Source organism: Orbicella franksi, chromosome 15 (genome assembly GCF_964199315.1).
Source record: "Orbicella franksi chromosome 15, jaOrbFran1.1, whole genome shotgun sequence".
In the NCBI taxonomy this organism is placed as follows: Eukaryota; Metazoa; Cnidaria; class Anthozoa; order Scleractinia; family Merulinidae; genus Orbicella; species Orbicella franksi.
This window is the reverse complement of record NC_138159.1, coordinates 18,327,305-18,342,095: the sequence shown is the minus strand read 5'-3', so window position 1 is coordinate 18,342,095 and position 14,791 is coordinate 18,327,305. Positions and strand designations below refer to the sequence as shown.

At 37.7% G+C, this 14,791-nt stretch overlaps 1 protein-coding gene across 1 annotated transcript; it reads left to right on the top strand.

Annotated features, from left to right (window-relative positions):
* Nucleotides 1–1,693: 1,693 nt before the first annotated feature.
* Nucleotides 1,694–14,791, top strand: LOC145469275 (fibroblast growth factor receptor 3-like). The gene is made up of 13 exons (XM_081452958.1): nt 1,694–1,742; nt 2,863–2,999; nt 5,260–5,586; nt 6,434–6,612; nt 7,487–7,605; nt 8,013–8,230; nt 8,900–9,084; nt 9,631–9,723; nt 10,248–10,382; nt 10,532–10,746; nt 13,662–13,702; nt 14,344–14,440; nt 14,513–14,791. Exons 2-13 carry the CDS (start codon nt 2,873–2,875, stop codon nt 14,703–14,705), a joined length of 1,929 nt encoding a protein of 642 aa, XP_081309084.1. The 5' UTR covers nt 1,694–1,742; nt 2,863–2,872; the 3' UTR covers nt 14,706–14,791.

Below are 14,791 nucleotides of genomic sequence, written 5' to 3'. Positions count from 1 at the left end.
TGATGGCGGGTTAAAAAATAACCCGATAAATGGTAGAAAGTATCAACGAAAGGTTGTAAAATAGAAACATGGAACCAGCATGCGCATTCCTGATATAGCGTTGTAAACCATGAAAGTTTCAGAAAGGCTTGACAGAAAAGCTGGTAAACATACAATGACCCAAGAACTATACCAACGGATATTTTTGAACGAAGCCCCGTAACAATTGCCACATAGCGAAAACAGTAATTGATGGCTACAAAGCGTTCGATACTTTAAGAGAGGTGCAAGAATAGGAACTGTAAAGATGAGGTGGCTTTCGTTATGGTATCGGCAGAATTCAGTTGAAGATAAACTTTTTACGAAATAAATCTGTCCCTCGAACATACTAACATGTCTGTTCGCCAAACAGGCCAGCAAAATTTAATGTTGTATTTGTTTAGCAATCTGGGTCTTGCCTTCACCAGAATTAATAGGCCTACTGTAGGACCTTAAGTCGCGGTGAATTTGGGCGACTTTGGAGGATTTAACCCAATTTAGACAAATTTGGCAGGAAAAAGCATTAATAAGAAATACGGCGACTTCGATTCCACTTGAGTGATATAAACCTAAACTTAGCAACAGTCTGTCCACATTCTTTAAATTATCTAAAAAATATCTTCCGACAAACCAATATTGTAATAATCATTTCGTTTACTTTTGTATTCACATTAAGTCACCCTAACCTCAAGTATAAAGATTTGAAACAATTTTTGATAAAAAAAATTATTCGATAGAATTACCATAACAGTTGTTTTTATGTTATAACAAATATAATAAATTATAACAATAACTTCTATCAAGGTAGCATGAATGTTAGTGAAGATATCCCAATAAAACCAACATCAAACAAAAATTCAAAGAATAAAAGAAGTACAGTATATTATATTCACCGCGAAAAAAACTTTAATTTTAGGAAAAGAGACATGATTCAGCTTGATTTTAATTCAAAAAAGACGGAAACAATTAAAGATTAGGAAGTGCGGGATTATTGCTGTCATGGCGAGGGCAATCCTCTCCACTTGGTTCTTTTGATTCCAACCCGTCTCGTTCATGGGACATATTATAACCAAGGATTTCGCTTTAGAATCAGTTACGTTCATGGCGAGTTTTTTTCAAAATACCTTCTTCAATACCTTTTCAATTTCAGACGCAAGGCAACGTTCTTTAGGAAATATGCCTGAAAATGTCACAGCCTGAGAAACCAACAGGTGCGACAACAACGTGCACGAGATGTTATTGAAGTACCGACTTCAATAAGCAATATTTCACAGAGTATAAAGTGGCATTTTGCAAAGTAACGTGAAGTACCATTTCGCATTCGCATTCGTATCTTAAAGTATTAATATTTCCCAAAGCCAACATACAAGGTAAGATTTCGAAAAGAATACTGAAGTAATATCTTTTGAAACTGGATTGTCCAATCAAATATCTCTTTATAAATGCCGTAGACCAATCGGGTTGCACGTCATATTTAAGCTGATATCAGCTTTAACCTGAGCACTTGCTTTCCACTTTTGGCGGTTTCAGCGGGATTTTTTTCCAGTTTCTGAGATAAAATTGCTCGTTTTACTAAAGAAAATAGGAGGCACAAGAACTGGATGCGTGTTTACTGAACTTTATTCTGTCTGTGAGAAATAAACTTGAACTTGTTGTGAGCTATCATCTCCACTTGCAACTATCGAAAAAAATCTGAAGAAAAACCACAGATATTCTACTATCAGGTAAGCCGGTAACATTTTTCTTGCAATTTTGCTGTTTATTTTTTATTAATTAATTTACTTTTTTGCCTTTAGAGGCAGCTTTATTGCTAACACCTAGGATACATCAGATTCAGAGTATACTACAAAATCGTAATTACAAAAATAATTCTTACAGGGTAGTACATTTGAGACATAATTCTACTATATCACGGCTATAAACAAATCACTTTTTTCATCGGCCGGTACTTTCATACTGAATTATTTTCCATATGAGTCCGCATCCAACAAGACCGGAGCGATAATGTCACTTCAAAACTCACATTGCAATTCCCCCTTTGGATATTTCAAGTCATGGACAAATTTACACTTTTTGCTTTTTCGCACACGCCAGACGCGAATGCAACTTCACCTGCCTAACCTCGCCCCCCACCCGCCATACAGTGTTGAAAACTACTACTTGCAATTTGTTCTGATTTTCAACATTGTATTGGGTGAGGAGGGGGAAGAACAACGCGTTTTTGAAAGGAAAGCGGCGCTTTTTTCAAACTTCAGTAGTAAAACACAGATAATTCGTTAAATTACTTAAGTGTCCCGAGGACTTTTGTCCACGATTGTAGGTTGCCACAGCAATACCGCTGAATTTGTCTGGAACCCAGTTTCATCTTTGTGTGGCATGAAATTTTCGTGGGATCTAATTTTCGCGAATTTCTCGGATTTTTCACCGATCCGAGAAAATTAAACTCAGTGAAAACAGACTCCCGCCCAAAAAATTTCTGCGAAAATTTACTCCTTCCATTTACATCGCTGAATTACAATAAAATTGGTTGCAAACAGTGTAACGACCATATGGCTTCCGTTTTTGTTATTTTCAAGAACCCTACATGAAATCCGCGAAAGATCATCACCAGGAGTAAAGTCTAAAATTCAAATTTGCGAAAATTTGTTCCGCGAGACTCGAAAAATACAAAATCCACAAAATTAAACTCCCACGAAAATTTCATGCCACATGGTAGATGAAAAGCGCGTCGAAAAAAAAACTAACACAAAATCGCCTGTAAATTAATCAGCAAATTGCAGCAACTTTGTTTTAGGTTTGCTGTAACTATTTTGTGACGACTGCATGTTTTGTTTTTCTCCATAGAGCCATCTCAATGAGGATTCTTTCCCGAGAAAATTTCAAGCAAGGAATCGTTTTAAACACAATTTTTCGTTGCGGATTAATGCTCATCGGAATCGTAATACTACAAGCTTGGGTGAATGAAGGCATCTCACAGTCAGGTACGTATAATCATCAAAAGATATCATTTTGCAGGCAACAGTCATGTTCAAATTTCGGCCATATGAAATGTCTTATAAAACATATTTTGTGTCAGTTTTGTATCGTTATTCCATCGCTCACCCAGAAACATTATTCATGACAACATTTTCACGAAATATCGTTTAAAACTAAAGCATGGAGAAATAGATCCCTGACTAGGATATGTAACTTTTCTACAAGAGAAGGTTCCCATTTTTACAGGCTTAATAATATACATGAAAAATACCCATTGCTGATTGGCTAAGACTGAAAAGTTCAGTTTTCGTGTAACATAAGTGCAAATTTAAAACAGGACTGCAAATTTGTACGTAACACCGGTGCAAATTTGTAACACGAGTGTAAATTTGAAACAAGAGTGCAAAAATGTGAGACACGAGTGCAAATTTGTAACATAGGTGCAATTTTTGAACATGTGTGCAAATTTGTTACACGGGTTTAAATTTAAAACACGGGTGGAAATTTGAGACAGGAGTACAAATTTGTAACAAGAGTGCAAATTTGAAACACGAGTGAAAATTTGCAACACGGATGCCAATTTGTAACACGGGTGCAAATTTGAAACACGAGGGCAAATTTTTACCACGGGTGCAAATCTGAAACACGAGCACAAGTTTGTAACACGGTTGCAAAACTACATATGGGTTCTGATTGGCTCAAAAACAATAGAAACTAACGAGAGCCAATCAGATTAGAGCTGGTTCTATAGAAACGTATTGGCGGAACTTTTGAGATTAGATGAGGAACATGAACAATGGCGGGAGTTTTAACTGAAGAAGAAGAAGAAGAAGAGGTGCTATGGAAGGCAGAAAAATTATTCCAAAACTCCAGACGCTCTAATTTCTTCTATGTGGCCTTTAACGCAGTTCTTTGGTCTTGGATTTCTTGGATTTCCAACCACATATGTTCGCAGTTGGCGGTGAAAGGTGTCCGGTTGCTCTTTTCAAGCAGTTCGTCGAGCGAAGATGACTAAATTTGCGATGATGTGGTCCCTTCTACCTCAGTGTCAAACGGAATGAATGACAACTTATCTGTTGAAAAGTCAACCAATTGGCGAAACACCATAAGTGATATGGTTAAGACTATTGTGGAGGGTACTAGCCTTGAAGAAAATAAGAAAAAGTTCAGGAATCATAGCACAAGAAAAACAACAATCAGCAAGCTGAAGAAAGAAACGCTGAACGCGCAGACATCGTCAGAGTCACAGGACACAGAAGCGTTAAGTCCCCCGACGACTGCGATGAAGCCACGAAGCAGAGCAACGACAAACGCTGTAATCTGTTTCAGCAAATCACTCGAATGAACTTCAGATAAAAGCGCGCTGTCAAAATTTCACTTAATTGGCTTGATTTTCTGTCTTCCTTTTTTTTAATTGCTACAAAAAGTCAGTCTTTGAAAAATTTTCTTGTGCTTCTTTACACCAAATTACACTCGAAATCATGTCGATAAATCTTTCACGAAGGAATGTTGGCGTCAATGCAGAGCTAGTGCTGTTGACGTTACGACGGTTTCAACTATTGTCTTCCAAGTTTAGAGCTAATATGATTATTATTAAGCTAATATAGAGCTAATATTATTATCAAGTCCTTCCTTTACTAAATGATTCAACAACCATGCCAAGAATTTTAACAGTTCTACTCCTAAGCTGTTGAAGTCATTAATCGTGTTTATTGTTCTAGAGGATGTCTCAGAGAATTTATAAATCAGTGATGCCGCAACCCTTCAGATCTTGCCTAATGTGACTGATATTCATCAAATAAATTTTGTGCAGGGCGCTGGACTGTTCGTTAAGTAAGCTGAACAGTTTGTTGCATGCAGGTGGTTGTATCTCTCCAAGAATTGACTGCATTAGCTGCGTTTTATAATTGTACCGATATGGCCGATATTGCCTGGGCGCCCCTTCTCGCACAAAAATAAAAAAAAAATAGCGGTCAAGCGCGGTAAATGAGTGACAAATAATGCCGCAAGATAAATATGGAATTTAGCAAAGTGTAAGTCAGTTTTGGTATTGTGTTGTAAATTGTACGTTTTGTAACGTAAGTATTCTGTAATGTAATATATACAGAGTAAGTAAATTTAAAAAAAATGAGATAAATAGGGAACAAGAGACTTGAGAACATCTCACTGCATACATGTATACAGCAAGAACCACAAGCTATAAAGATTGTTTATTTACAGCTTGACATCTCTTCTCATTGCTTATCTGGTCTTTTCTACAAACAGATAAAACGGCATTACCTCCGTATGAACCAGTCGGTTGTTTCAAAGATAGAGAACGCCGACGTGCATTTCCAAAATTAGTCGTTAAGTACCCTGGCATGATCAAGGGCAATGATGATTTGGCCAATTCACTCGCAGACATAATTCACATGTGTGCTACTGAAGTGTATAAGAATGGCTTCTGGTATTTTGGTGTTGAATATCAACATGAGTGCTGGAGTGGGGCGAACGGTAGTACGACTTACAGTAGAAATGGACCATCCGAGAAATGTTTGTTTAATCATAGTGTGGGAACTGCATGGACCGTATTTGTTTACCGCTTTGTTGAAGGTTAGTTACTAGTTGATCGCTTCACAGGGTATTCAGCTTCTTAACACCTGACAGTTCTTAGAGTCTAGGAACTGCTTGTAGTGTCGTGATGCAATGTAATGGTTCCCAGGCTTGTGTACATGAGAAGTGAACTAAAAATTTTTACTAGTTTTAGGTAGTGAAGAAAAACTGCCGTTTCATTCATTATTGTAAACTTTTAACCAGACACTTACTTTTTTCGCCACCTGAGATTAGCTTTTGCATACTTTTTACCAGTTTAGCATGACCAGGAACCTTCTGGGTTCCGGGCATTTCAGTTTTGCTGTGATCATGACTCTTTGGGATGTTGTTGATCGATCTTGCAAAATGAATTATCAGATGACAGCTTTCTTGTGATCTGTTTTTAAACAAATTTAAGCCCTTAAATTTTATCCACTAATGTCCATGTCCAGCGTCTCCATTATCAGTGAAGTGACCTAATGTCAACTGATCTAAGATTCTTGTGATCTGTGTTTAAATTATATTTTTAAACTTAAGGGCTTAATACCCTTAAATTTTGCACACTAATATTATGTACGATGACCAGCATTCGGCCATCCTAAGTCGACTGATATGAATATTAATTTCCGTTAGTTCTAAAAATTTGTATTGATCCTTAATCAGACTGTTGGTTTCTCCTTCTCCCTGATTGGAATACTAAAGAAAACCACGGACCTTTTTGTCGTGATCCGTGAACACTCTATGCACAAAAGCCTTAATTACATCTTGATATGCCATTTTAGAACATGAGGCAATCATTTTTCTTTTTTTTTTTTTTTGCAATTCCGGCAGAACTTTCATTTCATGGATTGATTTTTCTAATCATCAGTGAATGGCAGCTGGAGCCAGTGGTCGTCATGGCAGCCATGCAGTGTGACGTGTGGAGGGGGAAACAAGACACGTGTTCGCACGTGCTCTAATCCAGCGCCAAAATGGAACGGAATGGATTGCCCTGGGACAAATATCCCCAAAGAGAGTTGCAATTTGCACAAATGTAAAGGTAGATGTGTTTATTTGAAATTTTTATTTTCCTTAAAGTGTATTTGACAAATATTTTTTATTTGCTTGATGGAATCTACTTGAAAATGAAATGGAAATCGAAAAAAAAGGGTTGGTTTTACGACCTAACTAGTTTCAGGCTTCCACCTCGCGCGGTTTCTGACCAACTGAAAGTTACGTTTTATGATTGTACATGGCTGAAACGTCATGAAGAATCAACGGCAGCAAATTTTTGTTGCTATTTCCATATAACAATCTCCTGTAGATTCCATCTCGCAAACAAAAAATACATCTTTCATATACCCTCAAAAGTAATGCTCGCTTACTTTGACGCTCCGGGCTAGTATGTTCCTTGCTCTTCATTTTGGAACTGAGTTAGTTTTTGGTGAGTTAGGTGGCTCTGAGTCTTAAGCATACACTCGAACCTGAAACTGAGAAAAAAAACTGAGAGGCTGTATTATGAAGGTGTGCGTGACGAGACTTTCCACCGTATATTATCTAAATGCTTGTCAAAGTCATGTTAATTAAGACGTGCACCCATGAAATGTGGTAGCTACAGCATTTGCCCTGCAATGTTTCTGTATAATTGTTGTCATGGTAACCAGTTCAGACCTTGTATGATTTATATGCGTTGGTTTTTGATCACAAAGGTATATTAATACGAAAATCAAATATTGTGGGCTTGCAAAATTATTTACGAGCGACAGTAAATTATCAATAATGATCGACAGCAATGAGTATGAAATAGAGTGGCTATCGTTCAGAAACACAACAAAATTATAGAAAATATTGTCGAAAATATTGTTGAAAATATTGTTCTTTATTGTATCCAGACTCTTTAGGAGGTAATCTTCTTCACAACAATGAGGCTTATTATGGTCAGAGCACTGGGGAATCTTCTTTGCTACTGGTAGCGAAGATTTTGGGCAGCTCCATTTTGGGTTTGCTTTGCTTAAGTGGAGTATTATGGTTTGCTTCAAAATATCTTAGAAAGCGGAGTCGGTGAGTATGAATAACAATCTTGGTCTGCTTTAGATGAGAATACACGTGGTTCAACTAAGAAGAAGTTAATAAGTTAGGTCACGGCTGTTTAATCTGACGAATGATTTATTCAAGGAAAGCACTAGAAACAATCACTTACGAAGGTCTCTTGAGCCGAGGTATAATGTTGTTTCAACACAATAAACAGTATAAGGCTGTCATTTAGACCACAAAAGGTAACAACGATAAATATTATTAACAAAAAAGCTAGAAAATATATATATTTTCCCATTTCATGCCACATAGCCAAAGAAACTGCAAGAAAGAATTCTACAGAAAATGTGCTATTATTTCTTGATTATGCATGCCTTGTGAGTAGTTTCTTTGTTGAAAGCTCAAGCTCTTGATTCTTCTATACATGTTGTCAGGACCACTTTAGAACTCTTGGATCCCTGGGAAGTCCTTTTTGATGACATTTCCTTGCATAGAATCATTGGAGAAGGAGCTTTTGGGAAGGTGTACAGTGGCGAGCTTCTAAAACAAACTATGGAGGTTGGAAAAGGAAGGAAGCCTTCGCAGCGTAGGAAGGACAAGGAACAGCAGCAAATGAAGAAGGGTCTGATTGTTGCTGTGAAAATGTTGCAAAGTACGATTTGCTTATGTCAAAACTCAACTTCTTTAACAACTTTGACATTTAACAAATCTTCACTCTCTATAATGATGCTCGATGCGTCGAAACATCGAATAACGTTAGTTTAAATACTTCTTGTTAAATGCTACAATAAGCGATTGACCATCCGATCAGCTTTTTATTCTCTTCTAAATAGGGAACAGTGCAGGTGCGAGTCCACCCTGTCTGACAATTAGAGCAAAAATAACAGTATCGAAACATCATGCAGTATAAACATGTACCGTGTTCTGTAAACTTTGTGAGTTCAATTACCGATTTAATAATTGTCCGAGAGATAGGTTTCCAGAAGCCCTTATAAGCTTGGAAAAGGGGCGGGAAAGTCTGGCGGAAAACACATTGATATTTGGTTTTCCTCATTCTTATTGGCTCAAATGATCTTCGTTCTGAGTGGTTAAAGCATAGTGAATAAGGCTCTTAAAACGAACATTTAAAGTCTTTATATGGGCAAAATGAAAAGTCGCAGAAAGTGATATATTTCGAGTTAACCATTGTGGTAATTTCATAAACTGGCGTAAAAATGTGATCGTGTTTATATTTTTCGTTTTAACTGCAGCTCGCACGGGTATATGTGAGGTATTATGTCTAAAATTGTAATGACAAATGCTTTTAATTTTGCTATCCTAGATGGCGCCACAGAAGAACAAATGCAAGATTTCCTTGAGGAAATACAGCTTATGAAACAAATTGGGTATCACCGGAACATATTGAATTTATTGGCCTGCTGTACTATGACAAGTCCTATGTTCCTTGTAGTGGAGTTTGCAAAGAACGGGGATTTACTTCACTACCTGAGGAAAAGAAGAGAGCAGGTGATGTGAGATAATTGACAATCTTACCTATAACTTTTAATTTGGTCAGTAAGTTTTAGAAAACCGGCCTACTATCAAAAACTGTGTATTGACTTAATTCAATACAGTCCAACCTCCACTATCGGCCATCTCCCTATAACGGCCACTTTCTCTGTCTTCAAGGTGGCGTTGTAGAGAGGTTTGACTGTATTCTCTAAGTTAAGACATTAGAAGCTCTGACGCCGTTGAACGGGAAGTTCCGATTCCTCAGACTATTTGTTTTGCTTCGAATTGTTTTGTTTTGGGCTGTCGTTTCCAGCCGGTTATCTACTCATAGCTTTCTATGAAAAACAGTTCGTTTTCCTGCACTCGTACGTTATAAACCAAACTACTTTAAATGTATAATATTACAATATAGTACATATATTATGTATAATTATATTATACATATATAAATATAATACTTTTACGTGGAGGGGGACATAATGAGAGTGACGACTCTTGCCGAGCATAATGTCTCACACACCATAGAGCTTTCTTCTACTTTGGGGTTTTTCATTTTTTTAGATAAAGCAAGCTTTTGAGGCGACGGGAGAGGCAGCGCCCCAACATTCAAGATATCAAAACATAGGAGTCATAAATGAAGGGAGCTTACATGAAGTAGTTATTGTTGTTTTATTCGCTTTGCACTCTTTGTGCCATGCAAGAGGAGAGACGGACCCGCCAGTAGTGGTCTGGGGTACAAATGCTCCAGCCCCTCCCCATTAGCTGGTTTTGTGTTCGGTAGTGCCGAATTCAACTCCTTCTTGCTTTGTAAATAGCCCTTAATTCTCAGAACCATACTCTGAATGTAAACATTGCGGATATTAACATGAGAATTAATGTTTGGCGACTGAAATTTCTAACTTCCCTTCTGCTGGAAAATTATTTTGATTTCATACATTTATTTAGAAGGAGTGGTTTGAAGATTCAGAACTTTCAGGCTGGCACTCAAAGTATGCAGGCAGTTGCAGTCAGTTTATGCTCGTTCTCACGAGATAAACGTGGCATGTACGAGTTCGAGCTACGAAAGCACTGACAAAGCACAATGACTACTGATTTAAAACAAACTATAAAGATCTCGTGTAGATTCCATCAAGCAAATAATAAAATTTCCGTCATATACTCTTTAATTTTCTTTTCAGTGCGCCAGCAATAAAAACAGATGCGCAACAATTGCTCACGGGAGCATCAAGAATGAAACTGACAACTTACAAGACGATGATACTCTCACACCCGCTGACCTAATGACGTTCGCATGGCAGATAGCGAAGGGAATGGTACGAGCTTCGAGACTGGCTTGATGTGTTTGGAATTTGTAATATTACGATTATACTTTGATGGCCTTTTCATATATCGATTGTTGTTTTCCTTTTCATTAACAACTACTGTTGCAGTGACTGAACATTCCCTTTCTTATTTTACATAGGAGTTTTTGTCACGTAAAGGATTCGTCCATCGTGACCTAGCGGCGAGAAATGTTCTCGTATGTGAAGGCAAGCTAGTGAAGGTAGCCGACTTTGGATTGTCGCGAATTGTGTACGCCGGGAGAGTGTACCATTCAACAAAGCCCAGAAAACTACCAGTCAAATGGATGTCACCGGAAGCAATTCATGATCAAGTGTTCACGGCAGAGAGTGACGTGTAAGTTTAAAAATATCAAAAAATGATAATAACTTTAAAAAAATACACAGGAGTCAGCGAGGTTCCTAATGGGCGGTTTTAATCAAATCGAAGTTAACCCCTACATACGGAGTTTGCTTATTTGGGTGTCTTAATTCAAATAGCGTAATATAGTTTAGCGTTTTTAGGTTACAGTTACCGTTTTGAAATAATTTGGCGAGAAAACTAGTACGAAAATAAATAAGTTTGCAGTGCTCACCACTTTTTAACGTGTTAACTAAGATTTTAATTAAATAAATAATTTGTCACTGATATAGCGTTTGATTAATAATGGTAATTGAACTGAGTGGAGTGCAATTTGGTCTGTAATCATACGCGTGATTTCAAAATCGAACGAGCGCGCAGCGCGAGTTCGATTTGAAATCACAAGTATGATTTCAGACCAAAATTGTACAACACGAAGTACAATTGCCACTTCATTAAATCCATTTTGAAATCTCACAATTTTATCGCCTTGAGTTTTAGATTTTTGGTGTATTGTTCCAGTAACCGGTTTGTTAAAAAAAAAAAGCGGAACCGGAAACGCCTTTACGTCTCATTTAGTATGCAAAACGATGTCATGTGACGAAAACTCATCCGAGCTCCATCCGAACATGACAAAGAAACAAGCAGTTTTGAAGTCAGAACGAAAATAATCTACTTCAGGTATAAAAGTTCAATTCTCGTCGCCTGAATCAATGATGGTAGGCCTTTCTTTTTTCCGTGGTTGAGGCTGAGACTTTTCATTGTCTTTAGAGAAGAAATTTGAAGGTGCGTCCTGCATAATTCTGCGATAGATTTCTTTTGAGTTGTGGAACTCCCTCGAGTGCACGATGCCCAGTGGATGGTACGTTTTTTTTCTTTCATACCGTTTAATGGCATGTTTTTGAGGGAATCCAGCTCGTTATCATCTCCGTTTCTTTTTGTGACCTCGGCGAAGGGCTCAATATTCAGGACCTTGTCAAGTTCTTGCGGCGCCATTTGTTTCAAGATATTTCCAAGATGGCGGGACTAGCACCAGCTTCATAAGACGTTCATTCATTCACAGTTTTGTGGAGCGGGGCGTATTTTGACTATGTTTATTCACAGCGACAGAGTTTAACTCATTTGTTGCTTCGTTTGAAACTACCGGAAACCTGGAAACATCTACCTTGTTGAGATGGCTCTGAATTTGTTGTTGTGTGGTATACGGATCTTGAGCAGATGTTGAAGAAAAATCGCCAAAATATTCGTCAAAATGGACACTGAAAGTTGGAAACTTCCATTAAAGTAGGTCTCCAGCCTGAAGGAGCTCATAATCGTCATTCAGAAACTGTAATTAATTAAATTCGTCAATTTTGGGGGGAAAAAACAACAATAACAACAAAGTTTTGGCAATAGTAGTTGCAAAATTCTCCACAAAATGGCTTTTTGCCTCTCACTTTCCTGAAATTTTATTGATTACTTTGAACCAATCTTGAAATCTGATTGGTTGTTTTGTTTCACTCTCCCATTCTCACTGGTTGAGAAAAAGATGCGATTTAGAGCAAAAACTAGTGCGATTTGTGAATAAATCGCACCACTGAGAGCCAATCAGATTGCAAGGATAACCAGTGATTTCAAAATGGATTTAATAAAGGCAATAACCAATAACTGGGAATGTGATAAAGTTTATAGCGGAGCTCGGGTGGCCCAAAGTGCCGCCAAGCGAAGCACCATACTCATACCAGGTAGGAACCCATGAATGACGTTGCGCAACATGGCGGTCATCACGGCTCCAGCTAGTAGGTCAACCGAGCCATGTAGCCTTGGTTTACAGTGTGTTTCATATGTTTAAAGAAATTACAAAACGGTTAACACAACGAAAAGAGTGGTTGATTTCTTGACCTATCGAAAAGACTAGTTCAGTTCAGTTCAGTTCAGTTCAGTCTTCACAACTTTTGCTAGACGTTTCTGACCGGACGATTCACTCTGAAGTGAATTACCAAAATGCGATAAGGGACTGGGAGCTTGCCGTCGCGTTTTCTGCTTCCGCGGCGAGATATTTTTATTAGGGGTTGTAAAGTCTTCCTGATTTGAAACAATGCTGTGAGACATTTTATAAATTTCTTTGTTCGAATTTCGCTTATCCGTCACTAAACAATTCAACTTGAGTTACATTGCCGCAGTTGTTGTAAACTGTAATTGTAAACAACTAGTTTTTTGTTAGCTTTCGCCGATAATCTCGCGTCTAAAAATAGCAAATCATATTTGTAAATAAGCTCACTGCCAATGCGAGGTTTGAAGTTTTCTTTCTGTTAGTAGGGAGAGCCGCTTCTTGGACTGCTAAAATTTCTTCTACTATTTCGATTCTCGGAAAAGCAAGAAAGGATTCGCTTTTTGATCTTCGCACGTGGTGATTTGCAAAGTGTTTACAGCGTATAGATATTTCCACGTTTTGTTTGTCCAATTTATTCGTTTTGGTGAAATGTTGATAAGTGAATTTCTATAAAGGTTATTAGTAAAAGACCAGTAAAGCTACGGGCGATAAAATGATTGCAAAGCCTTCGGCAAAAATTATATTCAAATTATGCTTTAGAGTGAATCGTATTAAACTTATTTGAACACCACACGTCTTTCAGAAAATTTGGACTTCGGCTTTTAAATGCATTTCTTCCATTTACCTTGAATGATAATCAATCTTAAACGAATTTCCTTAAGTATTTCTTTCTTTGGGTTAGCCTTCGTTGAGACATTATTTGCTATTTGATACTCGGATATAATCATATGGATACTGATATAAATCTCCTCATTTTGTTCAGTTTATTCGACTTGGTGAAATACTTAGCTTATTGATGAACTTCTTTAAAGGTTGTTGTGTCGAGAAGATGATTTGTATTTACATTATAAATCTGTATATTATGATAATATCTTAACAGGTGGGCGTATGGTATTCTACTTTGGGAGATTTTAACAATCGGTGAGTTACTTTCTTTTGACGAGCCATTTCGGAATCTATGTACTTTTAGCTTTCTTGTTAAGTTGGTAAAGCCGAGGGTTTCAGAAATCTACTAATCTTTTAGCTAGGCTCCTTCGAAATTGCGCATGCCAAATTATACTAATTTATAAACCGTGCTTGGATCAGTTCACCACTCCATGTTCCTCCTGGTTGTAGTTCAGAGTGGCTATGAATGATCTCACTTATGCATCATTTGTCAGGCATAACATTAATCTCACCTGCGAGACCCGCTGTATCGCTATGGATGTAAAACTTTACAATAACATATTAGATATATGAGTATAATAATCATTGAACTTACTTTTGATCAACAATGAGCAAGCTAGTTACCAGGACTGCCACTCAAACTGACGAAACAACAATTTCAAATACACACATTGAGGTTAAAACTCCCAGCTTGCAGGAGGCTAGCCAGTTGAATATCTACAAGCATGACCGAGGAAGTGAAATCAGTGCTAACGATCACAAATGTAGCTCGGGAAGAGGAGTAGACTTGAGTTCGTGATCTCCGGATTACAACGCAACCAGCGCCCTAAACAGCATGCTCTCGCTGCCCCATAAACTGATCTTTTTCTCTGATCTTCTTCTTCCTTTGTTTCTAGGTGGGACGCCTTATCCTACCATAAGTAATCATAAACTTTTTGGAGCTCTTAAAGCTGGATACAGAATGGATAAACCACAGATGTGCTCGGATGAAATGTAAACTTCCTTTTTAGCTAACCCCGTTCTTTTCATGAAATGATAACTAACACCTGACACTCTTTTTCTCAGATATGAACTGATGCGACAGTGTTGGATGGTGAATCCCGCTGAAAGACCATCGTTCCCTGTCATACGAGAACAACTTGAACGGATGATGTTACACCATTGTCCTTATTTGGATATGGCTGACGCAGAGTATAATTACGCACCCTGTTATGACGTTGACAGTGATAAAGAAACGGAACTGGAAAGTACTTTTTAATTTACATGCTGATTTGCATGTAAGACTTTTCGACATGGTGACAAGGCAGCACTCTGTACGTTTCTCAGCCGTTGTTGTTTCCAAAG